Source organism: Nelumbo lutea, chromosome 5 (genome assembly GCF_056320005.1).
Source record: "Nelumbo lutea isolate HS-2025 chromosome 5, American lotus-T2T, whole genome shotgun sequence".
NCBI classification, from domain to species: domain Eukaryota; kingdom Viridiplantae; phylum Streptophyta; class Magnoliopsida; order Proteales; family Nelumbonaceae; genus Nelumbo; species Nelumbo lutea.
In genome coordinates, this window is record NC_142688.1 from 1,984,059 (window position 1) to 2,006,348 (window position 22,290).

General features: G+C 39.5%; 1 protein-coding gene across 2 annotated transcripts in view; it reads left to right on the forward strand.

The window, feature by feature from the left end:
- Nucleotides 1-22,290, forward strand: part of ATGRIP (Golgi-localized GRIP domain-containing protein) — an 84,893-nt gene that overhangs the window by 6,648 nt on the left and 55,955 nt on the right. For both annotated transcript variants that reach the window (XM_088942755.1, XM_088942756.1), the window contains exons 3-4: nucleotides 14,940-15,055; nucleotides 17,788-17,957. In XM_088942755.1, the coding sequence (XP_088798881.1) occupies nucleotides 14,940-15,055; nucleotides 17,788-17,957 (286 nt within the window). The remainder of the gene's footprint in view (nucleotides 1-14,939; nucleotides 15,056-17,787; nucleotides 17,958-22,290) is intronic.

Consider the following 22,290-nt stretch of genomic DNA (forward strand, 5'->3'; position numbering starts at 1 on the left):
TAGAGCATGATTTATAGTGGCATGGATACCTGAGTGTGCATATGTAGAGGAAGGAATTGCCTATGAAGAAGTAGATGCTGTAGCAGTAGACTCATATGATTGGTTATTCGGCCATACTTTTCATCATCGGCCCTGGCGTCTACAAGTTTCTTTCCCATTAGTTCTTTGAGGTTGTACTTGGCTCTGCATAGGGCATAGGCATGTCTAACAGATAGATCCCATTCGCCTCATAGCCTCTCCTAATCACCTTTTGAGATTTCATGTCTTGAAAAACACAATATGAAGGCAAAAAGATCACATTGCAATTTAAGGTTTTAGTTAAATTACTAATTGAAAGCAAATTGGTATTGAGTTTAGGTACATGAAGAACAAATGATAAGGTCAGGGCATGTGAGGTCTTAATGTCTTATTTTCCCATGATAGGGGCAAGAGAGCCATCAACAAGGGATATATTGTCCTAGCCAGAAAGGAGTTGGTAAGAGGTGAGTAAATGTGAAACACTGGTTATATGGTTAGAGGCACTAGAATCAATTATGTAAGTGATTTTATGAGTGCCTGAAATAGAGCATGATTTATAGTGGCATGGATACCTGAGTGTGCATATGTAGAGGAAGGAATTGCCTATGAAGAAGTAGATGCTGTAGCAGTAGACTCATATGATTGGTTATTCGGCCATACTTTTCATCATCGGCCCTGGCGTCTACAAGTTTCTTTCCCATTGATTTTGTACCACTCTACCCCAGTTCATTCTGTGAGGAGGTGGCTACATTTGCATTTCCACCTTTTCCATTCTCAATCCTCTTTCCACTATTTCCATTCTTAAGTTTGGCAGGAATGAGCTCTGGGTGCAACTTCCAACAAGTGTCTTTAGTATGTTTAGGCTTCTTGCAGTACTTACAGATAACATCTTTCTTCCTAGTGTTGACCTTCAGGTTCATCTCAACATTGGCATGGTGACTGTTGAAGATTAATTAGTTTTATGATGTTTTTTTGAGTAAATGTTTTATGTTAGTTGTTAGATAGGAGGTGGGAACCACAATAGTTATGTGAGTCCAAATTTTATTATGTTTTTTGAGTGTTATATATGTTGTTTTATGTTTTGCCGCCCTATAAAGGCATAGTTGTCTTTGTACTGTTCTATTATTTTAGTATAAATAATAAGTGAAGGGGGCGGCTAGATTATTGCTCTCTTTTCTTTCAACTTCTCTTCTCCTTCTCTCTTCAAGAAACTACTTTCTTTCATATTTTTTAATTCAGCAGATTTCTACTTGGTATTAGAGCTAGGTTAGGGTTTCTTGAAGCATTCTCATGCAGCCTTAGATCAGTCGACTGCATGAAGTAGTAAAGGGCTGATCGATCTGCTATAGATTGCCTAGTTCTTGGAGTTTTTGGTGGGATCTAGACATCAGGAAGGTGTTCTACTGTTCGGCATCAAAATCAGGAAGAACTGGAGTACGAGGAAGAGTCCTAGAAAAGTTGGACTCTTTGTTTTTGATATGATCTTGGGCGCCCAGGTATTGTTAGTTTTCTTTTGATTTTCTGAAGAGGGCGGTTTGGTTTCTGAAATTTTCTAGGCCTCTCGGAGTGATCGATTCACTTTTCTCTCTGTTGGGAGGAGAGAGATTTCCCTCTAGCTAGGGTTTTCTTCTTCCAGAAGGGTTGGTTTCTCTGTGTGTGGTATTAAATTATTTTTTGAAGGTCTCCAATCTATTTTTTTCTTACTGTTGAACTGTTTGAAGTAAAATGGAGAGTTGGAATACCGAGATGAAATCTACCGGTATTGTGGGACTGGGTGTTGGAGGTAGTAGTGATATTTTTGGGTCTGGGATCATTACTACAGTAAAACTTGATGGTACAAATTATTTGGAGTGAGCACAATCAGCTAAGATGGCTATTGGTGCCCGTGGAAAATTAGGGTATCTCACTGGGGAGGAGAAGAAACCTAATACAGACTCTTCCCGATGGGTGCAAGAGAATTACATGGTAATGTCTTGGTTGTGTAATTCTATGTTGCTAAGGAGATTTGGGATGGAGTGACTGAAACGTACTCTTAGAAGCAAAATGAAGCTAGAGCCTATCAGTTAAGAAATCAGGTGATAAGTATGAAATAGGGAGAAAAACCTCTTGCTGTGTATTTCTCCATGCTGAAAACCCTATGGCAGGAAATAGATCACTTAGAAACTGTGGTATGGAAAAGTATAAATGATGCAACAACTTATCACAAACTGGTAGAGAAGAATAGGGTTTTTGAGTTCTTGGCAAGGCGGAACCCTGAATTTGACATTGCTAGGCAACATATTTTTTCTAGGGAGGGTGTGACACTCTCTCAGGCCTATGCTTTTGTCTCTGGAGAGGAGAGTAGGAGGAATGTAATGCTAAGACAGCCTGGGATTGACCAATCGGCTATGGTTGGTACAACAAAACCTAAGCCGAATGGAGACAGGGGGAGTAGTGAGACTAGAAGGGAAGATAAAAAGGACTTGGTGTGTGATTATTGCAAGAAGGCTAAGCATACCAGGGACACTTGTTGGAAGCTTCATCCAAATCTTATGCCTACTCGGATAAGAAACAAGAAAGGAAATGCAAATGTAGCCACTACAAGAGACTCTTCAGCCCCTCTCTCCCAAACTGATTGGGAATCTATTGTAGTATCAGCAATGATAACATAATTGGAGAGGTTTGGACAACTCACGAGTAAGAAAGATTCACCCAGCTCTAGCCTTCTAGATGGACAACAGAATGCAGGAGCCAACTACACCACTTCATTTGCACATACAAGTAGTTCATATGCAACTATGAATCTTGCATCCACTTCAGGTAAGGAGGGACCTCCCTAGATTATAGACTCAAGAGCATATGAGCATATGAATAATGCCCCTACCATTTTCAGTTCCTATCAGTTGTGCTTTGGTAGTGACAGTCTCTACAACAGTTGGTTCACATATGCCCATTGCTGGGAAGGGGACAGTTTGAGTGACCGATGATATAACTCTGTCATCTGTCTTACATGTCCCTAGACTTCATACCAACCTACTGTCTGTTAGTTCTTTGACAAAAAATTTGAATTGTTTTGTGACTTTTCTTCCTGGTAATTGTGTTTTGTAGGATCTGGAGCCAAAGAAGATGATTGGGAGTGGTCGTGAGGTGAATGGAGTCTACCTTATGGATGAGATTCCGAGACATCAGGGCTATCATGTTAGCAGCAGCAACAATAGTGGGTCAGAGTCAGTAAACCAGATTATGCTTTGGCACAATCGCTTGGGACATCTTTATTTTAATTCTTTGAAATGTCTTTTCCCAGAGTTGTTTGAGTTTGTTCAATTATCTACTTTGGAGTGTGAGAGTTGTCAGTTAGGAAAGCATTGTAGACAGTCTTTTAAACCAAGTAATAAAAGAAGTACTTCTGCTTTTAATATTGTTCACACTGATGTATGGGAGGCATATCAAATCCCTTCCATGGGAGGATTCCGTTACTTTCTCTTGTTTGTGGATGATTATACACGATATTCTTGGATATATTTGATGAGATCACGTGATGAGGTTCCTAACTTAGTACGACAATTCCACCAGATGGTTCTCACACAATTTTGAGTGAGAACTAAGGTTTTTAGATCAAATAATGCCAAAGAGTACTTTGAGAAGGACCTAACCACGTATCTCTTAGAACATGGTGTAGTTCATCAGAGCAGTTGTGTATATACACCGCAACAGAATGGAGTTGCTGAGAGGAAAAATAGACACATTGTGGAGGTGGCAAAGAGTCTTATGGTGTGTGCTTCAGTTCCTGTGCAGTTCTAGGGAGATGTAGTTCTTACAGTCGTACATGTGATTAACCGTGTTCCTTCACGGACTTTGGGGTTTAAGGTGCCATTTAGCCTCCTTTTTTCCAGATGGAGAGATATTTCATATACATCTGAGGGTTTTTGGCTGTGTTTCTTTTGTTTACATTCTTAGCCCTCATCGCAAGAAATTGGATCCTAAGGCCAATAAATGTGTTTTTCTTGGGTATGCTCAGAACCAAAAGGGGTATTGCTGTTATGACTCAGTGTCGAGGAGCAGATTTGTCACTATGGATGCTACCTTTTTTGAATCCACATTCTTCTCGAGTGGTTCTCCTCAGGGGGAGAGTTTTGGGGAGGAGAACTCATAATCTGTTCCTCTTCCTGTTTCTGTGGTGCCTCCATAAGTTCAGCCACCACCTGCACTTCCAGTTTCATTACCTGAGCCACTACGGGCAGCCTCACAACAATATGAACGCCGACAGATGATGGTTGACTCCACACATCCTCAACCCACACCACTCTCTGTCAGTCCTTCTGAAACTCTAGATTCGGCAGATACAGTTCCAGGTATTCCTCTTGAGCCTGTTATGTTTTCTGATGATAATGTTTCTGTCCCTAACACCATTGTTGCAGCTGATTCCACTGACCTTGATCTTCCCATTGCACTTCGTAAGGGGAAGAGAAAGTGTACAACTCACTGCATTTCACATCATCTTTCCTACAGTGCCTTATCACCCTCCTACCGTGCTTTTCTTTTTCCTTGGATTCTGTGTCTATACCCAGGAATATTACTGAGGCTCTCTCCAAACCTGAGTGGAAAACAACCATGCAAGATGAGATGGATTCTTTGGTCAAAAACCAAACTTGGGAAAAAGTTGATCTCCCCCCAGACAAGGAGACAGTCGGATGTCGATGGGTATTCACAGTGAAGTATAAGGCCGATGGCAAGATAGAGAGGTGCAAGGCAAGGTTGGTAGCAAAAGGGTATACTCAGACCTATGGTGTTGATTATCTAGAAACCTTTGCACCAGTAGCTAAGATGAGTTCAGTTCGTATTCTTTTATCTCTAGCAGCCACCTATTCATGGCCCTTGTTCCAGTTTGATGTCAAAAATGCATTCCTCAATGGTGATTTACAGGAGGAGGTATTTATGGACATTCTAGCAGGCTTTTATGAAAATGTTGGTAAAGGAAAGGTGTGTAGACTCAGAAAATCCCTGCATGGATTGAAACAATCACTTAGGGCTTGGTTTGATAGGTTCAGAGGGGCACTCATCCGTTTTGGATACACACAGACACAGTCTGATCACACCCTCTTTGTGAAGAGGAGAGATGCTTTGGTGTCAATTCTGATTGTGTATGTGGACGATATAGTGGTGACAGGAAATGATCTGGAGGAGATTTACGATCTCAAAAAATCATTGCAACAAGAATTTGAGATCAAAGATCTTGGTGAATTCAAATACTTCTTAGGGATTGAAGTTGCAAGATCCAAGCATGGGATCTTCATTTCATAGAGAAAGTATGTACTTGACCTACTGTGAGAGACTGGGAAGCTGGGGACTAGACCAGTAGACACTTCTATTGATCCAAATCACAGAATTAATGGTGTGGATGGTGAATTGGTAAAGGGTGTGGGGAGATATCAAAGAATGGTGGGCCGACTACTGTATCTATGTATGACACCACCAAATATTTCTTATGCTGTCAGTGTTGTGAGTCAGTACATGCATGCACCTCGGGTTCAGCACTGGGAAGCTATTGAGAGAATACTTGCATATTTGAAAAAACACCCTGGCAGAGGCATTCTTTTCTCAAATCATGAGAATTTGAAGGTAGAATCCTATACAAATGCAGACTGGGTAGGATGCTTAGACTGCTGCTACAGTAGTTCGAATAGGAAGAAGAAGAAGAAGAAGAAGAAGAAGGGTCTGTCGAAAATCTGATGGTTAACCCATCCAGTCGACCCCCTTAATCTATATTAGATTCTAATAATGTTTACAAAGACAGAAATGCCCTTACTTAAGTGTGGGGCAGAGTAACTCTAATAACACTGCCACATGAGCAAGTTACTTAATAAACAGAAGAAGACTAAACTACCCCTATTCGGCACATCTTCACACTCCCCCTCAAGCTGGAGAATATATGTCATATAATCCCTGCTTGTTACATAGATAGTTCACTTTCCCTGAGCTTAGAGCTTTTGTAAACAAATCTGCCCACTGGTCATTGGAGCCCCCATGTTTTGTATTTATCTCTCTAGCAAGAACCTTCTCTTTCCAAAGTGGCAATCAACCTCTATGTGCTTTGTTCTCTCATGAAAGACAGGATTGGATGAGATATGGAGTGTGGCTTGGTTGTCACAGTACAATCTCATAGGTTTATCCATGTGAAACCCAAGTTCTTGTAGGAGATTCCTCAGCCACACTAATTCACAGGTAGTGTGAGCCATGGCCCTATATTCGGCTTAAGCACTGCTTCTGGCCACAACCGTCTGCTTTTTACTCTTCCATGTCACAAGATTTCCTCCTAGAAATGTGCAATAGCCTGTAGTAGATCTTCTGTCACTCACTGAGCCTACCCAGTCTGCATATGTATACCCAACTACTTCCAGTTTTCCTCCTGGTTTATACAATAGCCCACGGCCTGGAGCTCCTTTCAAATACCTCACAATTCTAAGGACTGCGTCCCAGTGAGGTATACGAGGTTTCTGCATGAATTGGCTCACCACACTGACTGCAAAGGAGATGTCGGGTCTCGTGATAGTTAGATAGTTCAGCTTTCCCACTAGTCGTCTATACCTTCTAGGATCTTCAAATACTTCTCCTGTATCACTGCTCAACTTAACATTTGGTTCCAAAGGGATCTCAGCCGGTTTTGCACCTAACAATCCTGTTTCTTCTAATAGATCAAGGACATATTTCCTTTGGCACAAATTCACATATTGTTTTGACGTGGCAACCTCTATTCCCAAGAAATACTTTAATGTTCCAAGGTCCTTTGTTTGAAAATGATTTTGCAGAAATACCTTTAGTTTGCCAATCCCCAATTTATCACTACCAGTGATGACAATATCATCCACATAGACCACTAATAAAATCTTCCCAGCTTCTGAGTCATAGCTGAACACTGAGTGATCAACCTGGCATTGTTTCATTCCAAAACTCTTCACTACTTCGTTGAACTTCCCAAACCAAGCACGTGGATATTGCTTCAACCCATAAATTGCTTTCTTCAGCTTGCACACCTTACCACCCTCCCTCTGAACAACAAACCCAGGTGCTTGGTCCATATATACCTCCTCCACTAGATCACCATGGAGGAAGGCATTCTTTATGTCAAGTTGAAGGAGAGGCCAATCATACATAACTGCCAAGGAAATTAGGACACGAACGGAACCAATTTTAGCCACCGGAGAGAATGTCTCCATGTGGTCTACACCATACAACTGTGAGTAACCTTTAGCAACAAGTCTGGCCTTCAGACGCTCCACACTACCATCTGGAAAGTATTTCACAGTATACACCCATTTACAGTCCACAACATGCTTACTAGGTGGGAGAGTAGTAAGTTCCCACGTTTGAGTATGTTGAAGAGCAGAAAGTTCCTCCTCCATTGCCCACCGCCATCCAGGTGAATTAAGAGCTTCTTGAACATTGTTAGTTATGGAAATAGAAGACAAAAGTGAAACAAACTGGCGATGTGAGGTAGAAAGATGAGATAATGAAACAAAATTGGAAATGGGATGGAGTGTAGAACTACGTTTACCTTTCCATAAGGCAATGGGTAGGTCAAGGTCTGAAGGTTCAGCAATAGGAGCCATGAGAGGATCCGTGGATGAGGTAGAAGCAGGAGGAGGGGTCGGTGTCGTTCAACGTGTATACACTTGTCGGATCAGTGGTCGTTCAGTGGTGACCTGCACTGGATGAGGAGATGAGTCTACTCCAACAACAACCTCTGGAACTGAATCACTAACAGGAGGAGGAAGAGGAGGTAAGGGTGAGGACAAGGGTGCTTCATGACTAGAGAAGAAGGGGACAAACTCAAAAAAGGTGACATTAGGGCAGACATAGTACTTTCGGGCAATGGGATTATAACACTTGTACCCTTTTTGAGTCCAAGAGTAGCCAAGGAAGACATTTAATTGAGCGTGCAACTAGCTTATCTATTCCAGGACTCAGATTATGAACAAAGCACACACTACCAAAGACACGAGGAGTTAATGGAAACGGAGATAAAGTGGGAAACAAGATGGAGAAGGGGGACCGACCATGAAGAATAAAAGAGGGCATCCGATTAATGAGAAAACATGCAGTGAGTACAACATCACTCCAAAACCGTTTAGGAACATTCATGTGGTGAAGCATAGACCGAGCAATTTCAAAAAGATGACGATTCTTCCGTTCAGCCACCCCATTTTGTTGGGGGGTGAAAGCACACGAGGTTTGATGAATAATGCTATGCTGTTCTAAATACTGTTGAAATAAAGTAAGAAAGTATTCACGACCATTATCTGAACGGAGAACTTTGATTGGAACACAAAATTGTGTGCGTATTTCAGCATGGAATTTTTGAAAAATGAAAAATAATTCACTTCTTTCTTTCATTAAGTAAATCCATGTCATTCTTGAACAATCATCAATAAATGAAACAAAATACTTGTACCCATTATAAGACTCTATTTTGATTGGACCCCAAACAACTGAATGAACCAAAGAAAAAGGACTCAACATACGACTCTCAACTCTTGGACTGAAGGACACACGACGGTGTTTACCAAACTGACATGACTCACATTGTAAAACTGACAACTGACTCAATGATGGAACCAACATCTTGAGAACCTTGAGAGATTGATGTCCCAATCGACAATGCCATTGTAGAGGAGTAAGGGAAGTCTGAAGTGCAATTGAAGATCCACCACCATCAAGGTAATACAATCCACCAGCTTCATGCCCCCTACCATTCTTCTTCCCCGTCTTGAGATCCTGAAAAACACAAGTGGAAGAAAAGAAGGTAACGAAACAGTTAAGAGTTTTGGTTATTTTACTAACAAACATAAGATTGAATGGAAACTTAGGTACATATAAAACAGATGATAAGGGGACAGAAGCCATGTCAACATTATCAACACCACAGATGAGAGATGATGACCCATTGACAAGTGTAACGGTTTGTGATGTGGAGGTTTTAGAAAGAGAAGAGAACACACCTGGTGTCCCGGTCATATGATCTGAGGCTCCAGAGTCAATAATCCAGGAAAGTTTTAGATGACATGCAAGCAATACCTGATTGGGCATATGTGGCAATGGTATGCTGTGAAGTAGTTTGAAGGAACCGCTCATACTCATCACACGGAAAACTCACCATCTCCCTCCTATAAGTAGATGTAGATGTGGGAGGTGTTCGGTCTGCCAGTTTATTGTCACTAATAGTAACCTCGCCTGATACAGCATGATTAGCCCATTTAGAGGGAGGGCCATGTAGGTCATAACAGAAATTCACTGTGTGTCCTTCCCTACCACAATGAGTACACTTCCTTGTAGAGTTATTTTTTCCTTTGTCACGGCCTCCCCCTGAGTCACGGCCATCCCGACCAATCATGGAATTGCCACGGCCCCCTCTGGGATGACCTCCCCCTCTTGTACTATGTCCACCACCTCTAGTTGTCACAAGTGTCGATCTATCAGACTGTGTGGGGTTCTCTGTCTGTCCCAAAGAAATTCTACGAAGTCTTGAGAATACTTCCTCAAGTGTAGGAAGAGTAGAGCCCCCAAATATTTGAGCTCTAACTGGTTCATATTCCGACTTCAGCCCCACTAAAAATCTTGTAACATCTAGCTGCTCCCTTTGCTGTTGTTGAACTTGAATATCTGGAGTAAGGGGATGATAGACATTGAGTTCATTCCTTATATTCTTCATGCAGGCATAGTACTCTTCTAGTGTTTTGGTTCCTTGTTGTAAATCAAAGTACTCCTGATACAGCTGATATACTCGTTGTGCTATTTTGTCCAGAATATAGCTTCTTAGCATGCTCCCCTATATCCTTAGCCGTATCAAGGAACATGAAGTTGGCACTGATTTTGGGTTCCATACTATTCCACAGCCAAGTCATGATTTGAGCATCTTCTTGTTCCCAATCATCAAACCCTGGAGAGTCAACTGGTGGCTTCTCATTTCTTACATTCTTTACTTTCTTCTTTGTCTTGAGAAAAACTTCCACTGATTTAGCCCATGGAACATAGTTCTCCCCATTTATCTTAATTGAGGTCATTTGTACCCCTAGGTAGTCGGAGGAAATTACTATACTAGGTTTCTGATCATTGTAGCCATCTCCTATTGCTGCCATTATACTCTTTCACAGTTGCCTAACTTTACTTCTCAGCTACAAACTGATTGATGTTGTTCACAGTTTGATATTTCAGCACCTATTGCAGCCTCTAAACACAACAGTGGAAGCACACACTTGTTCTTATTCACACTATTGTTGACTTCACACACTTACGTCCCACATAAGCATCAGTTTATCAATTGCTAATCACAAGTAGGCCCTCTTACAACCACTCAAAACAAATTGTGCATCACAAGCACCACAACACAGTCAAATCTGCTGCACCCAGTTCAGACTTGTTTAACACACTTAAGAGGGCATTACACAACCACAAGGAGTTCAGCAATGTCACTGCATTCTACCTTACACCACTCGGCCACCTACAGCAGCCCTAACACCAATTAACAACTTACAACAGCTCTACACCATTCAACAACTTACAGCAGCCCTACACCATTCGGCTACTGCACACACAGCCCTTCCTAGGGCAACAATGAACCTAGTTCTCTAGGTTCTAATCAATACTAACAACTTCTTATAGGGTTTCTACCCAGGAATATAAGTAACACTAGAAGAAGAGAGAACTGACCTTCCTTTGAGAATATCAATCAACCATTCACTGCTGAAGTCACTTTCCTTGTTGAAGAAGGTTATGCGCAGTAGAGAGACAAGCTGTAATGTTTCTGACCTAGGGCGAACCAGTTCCCTCCATTGACTGTCCAGAAATGAAGGTCTAGTCACGAACAATGCTGAGGTGCTTTACCAACTGACGTAGGTCAGGAGCATGGCTCTAATACCATGTTTCGACTGCTACTATAGTAGTCCGAAGAAGAAGAAGAAGAAGAAGAAGAAGAAGAAGAAGAAGAAGAAGGGTTTGTCGAAAATCTGATGGTTAACCCATCCAGTCGACCCCCTTAATCTATATTAGATTCTAATAATGTTTACAAAGACAGAAATGCCCTTACTTAAGTGTGGGGCAGAGTAACTCTAATAACACTGCCACATAAGCAAGTTACTTAATAAACAGAAGAAGATTAAACTACCCCTATTCGGCACATCTTAACAAGAGGTCTACATCAAGAGTGTGTACCTTTGTAGGTGGAAACGTGATCTCCTGGAAGAGTAAGAAGCAAGCGGTTGTGGCAAGGTCAAGTGCAGAGGCTGAGTATAGATCCATGGCTCATGGTGTCTTAGAACTTTTTTGGGTTAGATCTCTTTTGAGTGAGATTGGGGTGAAAGCAGATGAACCTATGATGTTATACTGTGACAATCAGGCTGCAATCAATATTGCCCACAATCCAATTCAGCATGATAGGACAAAACACATTGAAGTGGATAGACACTTTATAAGAGAAAGGGTAACAACCAGAGAAGCTTGTTTGCCTTATGTCTCTTCAGAGTTGCAACTGGTTGATGTTCTCACTAAAGGGGTTGCAAGGAACAAGCTTGAACATGATCTACGCAAGTTGGGAATGTGTGACATTTACTCCCAACTTGAGGGGGAGTTTTGAAGATTAATTAGTTTTATGATGTTTTTCTGAGTAGATGTTTTATGTTAATTGTTAGATAGGAGGTGGGGACCACAGTAGTTATGTGAGTCCAAATTTTATTATGTTTTTTGAGTGTCATATATGCTGTTTTATGTTTTACCGCCCTGTAAGGGCATAGTTGTCTTTGTATTGTTCTATTATTTTAGTATAAATAATAAGTGAAGGGGGCGGCTAGATTATTGCTCTCTTTTCTTTCAACTTCTCTTTTTCTCTTCTTCTCCTTCTCTCTTCAAGAAACTACTTTCTTTCATATTTTTTAATTCAACAGATTTCTACTGTGATCAACGTACGGCTTTATAGACTAAACCTGTCTTCTACTCTCCTCACTACTCCACTATAGCATATAAGCTTGAGACAAAGTCACCTCATCCTTTGCCAAAACATTCTGTTTCACAATATCATACTCCGGGTTGAGTCCGGTGAGGAACTCAAAGACCTGGTTTCTTTCCACCAACTTCCTATGTGTTTTTGCATCCTTTGTACAACCCCAAGCAACAATCTCCATCAAATCAATCTCCTAGCAAATAGATTTCAGCATGGAGAAATAGATGGCTAAGGGCTTTTCCCCTATCTTAGATTATTCACATCATTCTTCAATTTGTAGAACCGAGCAACTTCAACTTTTGGGAATAGGTCTCTGTGACACTATTCCAAACTTCCTTTGTAGCTTCCATCCATAAGTAGTGCTGACTAATATGTGGCTGCATAGAGTTCACTAACCCACCCATTACTGTGTAGTTTTCCTACATCCACCTTTCATAGGTAGGGTCATCCTTCGCCGATTTCTTCTTGCTCTCGATAATGTAACTCCATCTCCCTCTATTACACACGTGTATTTTAATTAACCAACACCAAGCTAAATAATTGGTTCCATCCAATTTCATAGTGGTCATTGCCCCCAACAGAGTCTCCACTAGCCCCCCATGTCCAAACCTTGAATCTGTGGGATATTTGGTTTTTCCTCCAGTTTGCTCCATTGAGTGAACATGTGCGAACGAAAATCAAATTAGGGTTTTATTAAGCTAGATTTTCTATTCCAAGCAAACAACAACTCTTTAACCACCCAAAACTAGGGTTCCACAGGATCCAACAGGATGAGAGGAGAGAGGCTTCAACCGCTGCTACTAGAGGTTCTAGAACACTGTCCAATCCAAGCCACCCTTAGTAGAAATCAAAGAGCTCCCCTTTGATCCCCAACCGCTAGCTACAAAGTGTCTCTAGGACCTGTAACAAGATTTCTTCAATTATCTAAGGTTTTCAGGAAAAATCTCCACAGAAATTCTCCAAAAACCCTCCTAACTGGGCTACATAAGCTGCTGATTGATTGGCTGATTTGTTCTCCATACACACTGCATATGGGCTAAGAAAGGAGGAAGATGTTGAAGGTGAGAACTTGCTTTGATACCAAGTTGTGAAACACACCTGCAATAATTTAGAAAATATAGAAAAAGAGAAGAAAAGAAGCTGAGTATAATTCCCTGGATGCCCTTAATGGGGCGGCCAGCACTAAAGAAATAATAAAACAAAACAGAAAAGGCCCATAACTGAAAGAACATAAACTTAAAACATAACTTAAAAGAAATAAAGACATTAAGGCCCATTTGGCCCATTCTCACCACAGCCTTCTTAGTTTTACCACCACTCATCCATCTAAGCATTCACATTTCCACCACACTCATTTTTTTGTTGGATATGTTGTTTCTTGACTACCCAACACTTTACTCTGTACAACTGTTTTATACAATTTTCCTTTTAGCCAAAGTATCACATAGGACTCTGGGTACACCCCTCCATTTTGCCTACGAGGGACATCCTCATCAATCTCTCCTTTGTTATGAATTATTGAAAATGGAAGATGTTGTATTAAGCTATCTCTTGGTCTCCAGTCATGTGTACCCTAGTTTGTACTCCTACTATTATTTTTTTTTTTGAAAAATGGTAACTCTCATTCAAAAGGAAAAGTGGGGGAGATGTACAAAAAGAAAAACCTGACCAGATTTACATAGGCAATGTATTTACACTATATGAAGAAGCCTTATCCACCCTGATTTAGCAAGAAGATCAGCCAATGAACTTAATTCTCTTGGAGTCCATCTATATGAAACAACAAATTCTGATGAAATCTCCCGGATGTCAGTTAAGAAATGGGCAAATCTCCATGGCCCCACAATAGAACTTGAGACCCGACCAATCATATTTTTTGAGTCACCGTCAACAAGAAAAGGCCTTACTTGAATGGATTTGTCCATCCTTAGACCCACTAGAAAAGCTCTAACTTTGCTTTAGCAACCTCAGCTTCCCCAATTGGACACTGAAAGCCCACAAGAGAGAGAACTATTGGCATCCAAAATGTGTATCCCAATCCCAGCTGGCCCTCGGTTGCCATCAATATCTCTATAGCTCCCATCAACAAGAAATCACAGATAGGTTTTAGGCGAAGAGTGAGCTGAGGTTGAGGTTCAAACCCTGAAAGGGTGAAGCACCTCAACAAGGTTCCTGTGCAGCTGCACTGGATTGACATCTCTGAAGTGAGGGTATTTGTTAATGCTTACCAACCATTAATGCCTGTAACTAGACACAATGTTTTTTTTGATCAATGAGATAATGTTTTATTGGAGTTAGAACAGACAATTACAACATGGTGAGAGTGTTCTTTTCCAAATTACAGTTTACAGTTCAGCCCAAAACAATTGGGGTCTCCTAGCCCCTTGTTTAGCTAGAGTATCTGCCACCCATTTGCTGTTCTTCTCACCCATTTGAAAGTAACATCCAGCTCCCTTACAATGCTCACAATCTCCCTAAAAGTATGCCTATAGATTCATGGGATTTGGGTGCTACATCATGCAATGACCACTTGAGAGTCCCCTTCCACTTCCAAATTAAGGAATCCAAAGTACCTAGCAAATCTTAATCCTTGCAGGAGTCCAATTAGCTCTGCAGTCAGTGTGTCCCACTGACATGATGTTCTTGAGCTGATCTTCAACATTTTTAATTAAGAGAAGCAGGAGTAGTAACTATAGAAAAATGAAATACTGGGTTGTCACCAAATAAAAATAGAACTCAAAAAGAAAAATTCTTGCAAAATAAAAAAATAAAATACCATTCCATATCCCTTAACACTGCACTGTCTCTCGTGCCTTTCCTCAGGTTGCATGTAACTCTTATTTGCTGGTTTAATAAAATTCCACTCATTTATCAAAAAAAAACACTGCAATGTCTCTAAATGTTCTTTTTGACTTTATAAAATTTTAATTAATTTCGTTGTTTATTCTTGTAGTTCAACAGAAGATGGACCAAGAAATAAAAGAGCGTGATGAGAAGTACACTGAACTTGACTCTAAATTTGGCAGGCTTCATAAACGGGCAAAGCAGCGTATTCAAGAGATACAGAAGGTAACTACCTTTATCTATGTATTTCTTAATATATTGTGGTTATAGTAGCAGTTGGATGCATATGAAATATTTGTTGACAGATAGAATTAAAATTGTATTATATGTAAGGGTTGGGTAGGGAGTGATTGCATTGAACTTAGTTGTTACATATGCTTTAAGGGGTACTCATTCCCTGATTATATCACTTTCTGTATATTCTTGTTTATATAATGAAATACTTTCTGTTACCTATAAAAAAATCGTATTATACAATAATTCTATGAGGGACTAGATGCCCTTGTACAAGAAATGGCCATGTCACTTTGTTTCATCTACACCTTACAGAACTTTTCTTGGGAGAAAATAAGGTATTATTATTAATCAGAAAGCAAAAGGACGTGCATGTGACAAATTGTTCAACAAGGAGCTATACAATGGTTTTCCAGAATGTCTAGAAAGTCATAGTTCCATCTCTCTCTCTCTCTTTCTCTCTCTCTCTCTCACACACACACACACACACAATCTATCTAGCTGTACAGACACACATGCACAAGTAATCAAAAAGCTTTATTGGGAGAACAGAGTATAAGTAGGCCTTCAGTCCAATTTTTTACAGCGACTCGTGCCTATGATGCATGTACAGTGAATCATAAATAAAAAACTGAGAGTAAGACGCTGCCCTGAACTTTTTTTGCATACTGGAATCCATGAACATCTTTACCTCCTTTCATTTAGGCCCTTTAGCTGCTGACATAGAACTGATTCCCTAATGGATGGCAGAAATACTCATTGTGCTCCAAAGATGTTCGAAATGTGGGCCTGTAGGAATTGGCTGAAATCACAATGAAGGGATAGCATCTTTTTTATTTTTGTTTGTTTTTTGATAAGCAAGGGATAGCAATACTATCAATGCAATGAATCAAGTGGGAGTTTTTCTGTTCTCTTTTTGGGTGCAGGTGGGACCCCTCAAGGTGTGGTGGGCATGTTCAGTTCTAACTTCTTGAGGCAATAAAAAAAAAGAGGGAAGGTACTCTAGAGAGCCATTAAAGCAGCAATTTGCTGGGTGGTTTTGGAAGAAAGGAATAATAGGATCTTCTCTGAAAAAAGCAGGACTTTGGAGGAAGTGATGGACAACATAAAATTAAAGGTGGCATTATGGGTAAAGACATTGGATAGCTTCCAAATCTTCTTAGTTACTGACATTCTAAGAGCCTGGACCTAAATAGCAGTCATTGAGAGAAAAAGATAGAGTAAGCTGGAAAGCAACAAAGTCCAATTGGATTTTTGATGGAAGCTCCATTGGAAACCCGAGTATGGTAGGAATAGGAGGGGTAATCAGAATTTCTGAGAGGAGGATTTTGGCCTTGTTTTCTGGGCCAATTGGTCTGGGAAACTTTTTGAAGGCTGAACTGTTGGCACTGTTGCAAGGTCTTTGGTTAGCAAAGCAGTTGGGTTTTAGATAGGTTAAGGTGGAAGGGGGTTCAAAAATAGTTATCTCATGGGAAAACTGCAACAATCGTACTCATTGGACTCTTAAACATGTGATAAGGGAAGCGGAAAGGATTGCCAAGGTTAATAGAGGCTGAATTTACATGGGTTAGAAGAATTGCAAATTGATTAGCTGATTTCCTTGCCAAACAAGGGGTTATGAGACAACAACTATTTTGGGCTTCTATGTAACTTGGGTTTGAAAGTGGGGGATTATATTCCTGTCATCAAGTTATACTAACTACTTTAATTAAATCTAATAAAATAAATATATTTTGTGCTGATAAAAAAAACGAAGCAATGTAGTCATTTTGACCTCTATAGTTGATGCAGCGACCTGTTAGTGCCTAGTTTTTAACTAGTTGGCAATATATTACCTTCAAAAATTTACAAAAAGGTATGACTATAAGCATCCAGAAATCATTTGCAAAAAGTTTAGCCTTTGTTTTTCCAAGAAAGAGTGCATCCTTTGACAGTTTGACCATTTGGTGTTCCCCTTGTTTGTGGCAATTCCATACCAGTATAGGATTATTGGAAGAAAACTTAAATGAACCTCTCCACCACTTTCACCTTTTGTTTTATGCTCTATTTATATTTTATATACCATCAGCTAATCATGCTCCAAAACAAATATTTATAGCAATATGCCAACAACATGCATATGCAAAACAAAGGAATTTCTAAATGAATTCTTGATTCAAGTTCCTGAAATTTGTAAACTTTGCCTTTCTAAGCATGAATGAACTTTCTAATTTAGTGATTGAAATGCGTTAAACAGGTTATTTCTGTGCCCACAGCTTTCTATTTTTGTTTTGATATTTTTGTGATGTGCACCACTAATAACCCCCTGCCCCCCAAATTTGGTGGTTGTGGGAATTGAATCCGCATCTATGCTGAAGCGAACCAATACGCCTTTCCCTATTTTTTTCTTTTGTTTATAAGTTTATTGAAAAACTTAGGAAATTTTCTTGGTGGAGATATGAGCATTCTTCTTCTTCTTCTTTTTTCCTTTCTTTATGTGTGTAGGGGAGTGGGGGGCAATATTCAGCAAAAACATGGGACAATAATGAAATAGAATTAATTTATATTAAGACAGACATATATGATAAGGTGATTATATATATATATATATATGATGCGATTAGTGTTGGTCTTGGACAGTTTTTGCCTTAAAACTGTGGAGCTTGCTTTTCTCCTAAAGAAAGAAACACCTCTTAGTTATGTAGGAGTTGAGTCCGTATCTTGACTGGAATTGTGACTTTCAGGAAAAGGATGACCTTGAAGCCCACCTTCGTGAAGTGAATGAAGTGGCTGAGCGAGCATCATCCCAGCAATCTTCATTGCAGCAAGAGCTTGAACGCTCACGGCAACACGCAAATGAAGCATTGCGGGCAATGGATGTGGATAGGCAACAATTACGTACTACAAATAATAAGTACAATATCCCATTAGTTGTTATATTAATTTTGGATGACTTGTTCATACAAAAAGAAGCTATTACTGATTTTTCATATAGGACTTTATGATTAATATCATGTATTATCGTTGAAGCTTACCTTTTGTATTGATTGTTACAACTTGTCTTTTAATAAAATAAATGGCTTATGTTTAGACTTTAGATTAAAATATTTGTTTGCATTATTAAAAAATTGTATGCATGTAAAAATACATTGAGGTTCTACCATCTCACAAGGACAAAAGAAAATATGTGTAGATTGTATTCTCTGCATAAATAATATGCAAAGTCTTGTTCCAATCGTTCAGAATTAGCTGTGAGCTATGTGATTCCTGCTTCCCTGGCCATATCTTTTGCTGAAGTATAAGGCCTCCAAGTCCTTTTTACAATCTTAAGTTCAACTATTATCCTCCCTTCATTCCATTTAGATCCTTGAAAAAAGTACCACTCTTGGCTGGTTTAACTGATGGTCTTTCGTGCACATCATTGAACTCTCTTAGGCCAAGTTTGGGAGTGCTTATTTGAAAAATAAGTGCTTATTCGAATAAGCACTTATTTGCATTTGACACTCAGCTTTTTCAAGTGCTTATTTTAAAAAATAAGACTTATTTTTTATTAGGTGTTTGGTGGCCTTTTTCTCAAATAAGCACTTATTTCATTTAGAAAGACAACTTCAACCCTCATTTTGAGAGTGCCACATGTACAATGATTTAACAAATTCTTGAACAGTAAATCAAGCAAATTATATGCCATTAAAATGAGAATTTTAATTAATTGGAGTGACAAAACTGGTGCAGTATGGGTTCCGCTCCCTCTTCTAATTAATTTTCCTTTTTTTTACTGTTTCTCCTCTTCCTTACTACTTGTTTTCTACTCATACTTTCTGTTTGTTATCCCTCCTATAATAAATCACCAATCCAATTCTATGCAAATCATACATTATGAAAAAAAAGAAATAAAAAGAAAATCCAAAATTGACAGATTAAAGAAAGTACTACAAGAATACGATCATCAAATGACATACGATCCTATGCATTCTTTTAAGGATCAAAATATTAGTTCAAAACCTTCTACCAGAATTCCCAAACCCAACCACTTAAATCCCAAAATGACAACAAGGCAAACCAGACCCACAACCTCTCTACCAATATCAAGCCAAAACCACCCACAAATACCAATAGATTCACTCAACACAAACCGATCAAAAACCTGAATTCTTAGCAGACATTCGTACCAGATCAAGAGGAATCCACCCAAAAAAGACTGGAAAGCAGATCGACCATGAAACAAACAGGCATAGGCATTCAGACAATCAAGACAGAACCAAAGAATTATCGACTGCAGGCTTTGCTACATAATTTGGATCAATTCAAATCTCTGTTCCCAAGAATGTTAGAACAGGATCCTTTGAAATTCAAATACATGTTTCCAAGAGTGTTAGAACAGGATCCTTCTTCTTAAAACCAGAAGAAGGAGAAAACAAAGCCTTACTTGAGCGTGCTTTCAACTGCTGAAACACGCATCAGATTAGCAGATAGTGGATACTTGATTGACAATGAGTGTGATTAGAAGAGTGGCAGAGTTTCTTTGTGATTAAAAGTTAAAACTGGAAAAAAAAAGAAAAAAATGGGTAAACTCCAACCCCCCCAAACTATGAGAAAACGGACAAAAAATAAAAAGGGACCATACCTTACACTGGTTGATCAGTGCAAGCTGCAATTCTGCTACTGGTATAGTGAGAGGACGATGGAGAAGAATAAAATGAAACATGAAAAAAACGAAAAAAAAAAAACTCTACTATTGATTGTTTAAGGATGTAAAAATGCAGAAGAAAAAAAGAAAGAGAGGACAATTGGAGAAGAAAGGGTCAAGTTGCAGCTCCACCACTGGTTGGAGAAGACGAGGGAGAAGAAAGAGTCAAAGAGCCAAACCCTATGTTTTTGGACAATTGAAGGGCATACGTGGTATTTTGAAATTTAATTGGGGACAATTTTGGAACCAAAATTTTGAATAAGTGCTTATTGTATAATCACTTAAAAAATCTGGAATTTTTGGCTTCTTCAACAAGCATTTATTTTGGGCTTATTTCCCAAATGTTGATAAGTGCTTAACGGTGTGGTCCTGGCCCAAAATAAGTGCTTATTCAAATAAGCACTTAGTCTATTTTCCTTCATATTGTCATTTTGTCACGTACTTAAGCACTCTAGATGAGGTCTTAAGAGAATGTTTACTTTAATTGAAATAAATAGTAGTTTAATGGTTATTTAATTTCTTAGCCCTTTGAATCTGGAAAAGGAATTTCTGTAACTTATTGTATTTTCTAGATTTGCAAAGATTTTGGAGTTTGAAAATTTCAGTACCTGTTGCCCTTTTAGTAAGTTGTTTTATGGTATCTAGAAGATTTAGTTTGAGTTAATGATGTGCCATTTTGGATCCACAAAGTTTTCTTAGATTTTAAGTTAGAATCATGTTGCTTTTTCATTATGACTATTTTTTAGTGGACAAAACATGTCAGTTACTTGATTTTTTTTTCTGTGTGTCTTTGGAAAGGTTTTGAGTTACCATGATATTGTGAACCCAATGTACATCATGAAATTTGTGGCCATTTTATTGGCATGGTGTCAATGGGTAATGATGTTGAATCTAGAGTTTTTATTTTCTTTGAGTTAGGGTTCATCATGGGCCTGGGCTGGGAGAAGAGGTGTTAGATTGGGGTTGCCTGGGCCTGGGCTGTAATTTGTAAAGTTTCTGTTTGTGGCTGTTTTTGTAGTTCTTTGTTTCCTCCTACTTTGTACTTTGCAGGCTTGCTATTCTCTGTTGAGCAGTTAGGTGATTTCTATTAATGAAATCTTTTCTGTTATCTATCAAAGAAAAAAAAGCTAGGTCCTTTTGGGATCGGAGGGGCAATGAGGGATTGAAATGGATCAATTTTGGCTTTCTTCTTGGGTCCTTTAGGGATTGGGGACTCCCTAAATGCAGAAATTATGGCTCTATTGTTTGGTTTGAGGCTCATAAAACAGCTAAACAGCAGAGAGTGGAGAATGAAGGTAAAGAGGTGTGGTGTCTTCCTATACCTCCATAGGTTGGGAGTTTCTGTTGGGAAGCCTTTCTGGAAAGAGTTAATACAGGTGATTTACTTCAAAGAAAAAGACCCAATAGTTGTTTGTGTCCTCACTGGTGTGCTCTCTGTAAAGCTGATGGAGAGTCTGGATACCATTTACTCATTTCCTGTCGGTTTGCTAGAGTTATTTGGGAATGGTGTACTTCTTTGTTTGGGCGCAGGTGGACCCCCCCCGAATGTGCAAAGCTTATTAATTTCCATGCCGAACTGGCCAACAAAAAGGGCCAAGATTATGTGGAGATGTATGACAGTATGAGGGCCGCAGTTTGCTGGACTGTTTGGGAGGAGAGAAACTCACGGATCTTCTCAGATAAGGAGAGAAGCTTGGAAGTAATATTGGAGATCATCCATATTAGGGTGATACATTGGTTGAAAACTTTGGCACTGTTTGCAGAATTTTCAGTCGATGAGATGCCAAGAAACTGGAAGGAGATTGCAGAATTAACTTCAGCTAAGAAGGCATCAAACTCTTGTTGGATTCCTCCACCTCATGGCTTTATTAAACTGAATTTTGATGGCAGCGGTATGGGTAAGCCAGGGCCATCTGGAATAGGGGGAGCAATATGAGATGAACAATGGAATCTGTTAGCTATGTTTTCTGGACCAATAGGGGTGGGGGATTCCTTGAGGGCTGAGATACTTGCAGCTCTTGAAGGGGTACAAAGAGTAAAGGATATGCATTTTAACAAGCTGATCATAGAAGGAGACTGAAGTTGTGGTGAACTGGTTAAAAGAGGATAACTCTAGGATATCGAATTACAGCAATGAAAAGAGAAAATTTAAGTGGCTGACTAAGGACATTGAAATTCAGTACAAATGGGTAAAGAGAAGCGCAAACTCACTGGCAGATGGTCTAGCTAGGCAAGGGGTGAACAGAAGCTCTATTTTTTGGGCTGTTTTGTAATTGTTTTTTGGTGTTCAATGGTTGTACTTGGGAGCTAAGATGGTTTAGCCCCTTTGCTTGCAATTTCTCATATTTCTCATATTTTTAATTCAATTCAGTTCACAGTTATTGATAAAAAAAAGAGAGAGAGAGAGTGGAGATTGAAGGGGATTCGAAGTTAGTAATATCTTGATTACAGTGTGGTAATCAAGGAGTATGGATAGATAGACAAGTCTTAAGGGAGATAAAGTGCATAGCTAGAGAGATTGATGCTAGTCTTTTTTTTTGGGGGGGGGGGTGGTAAATTG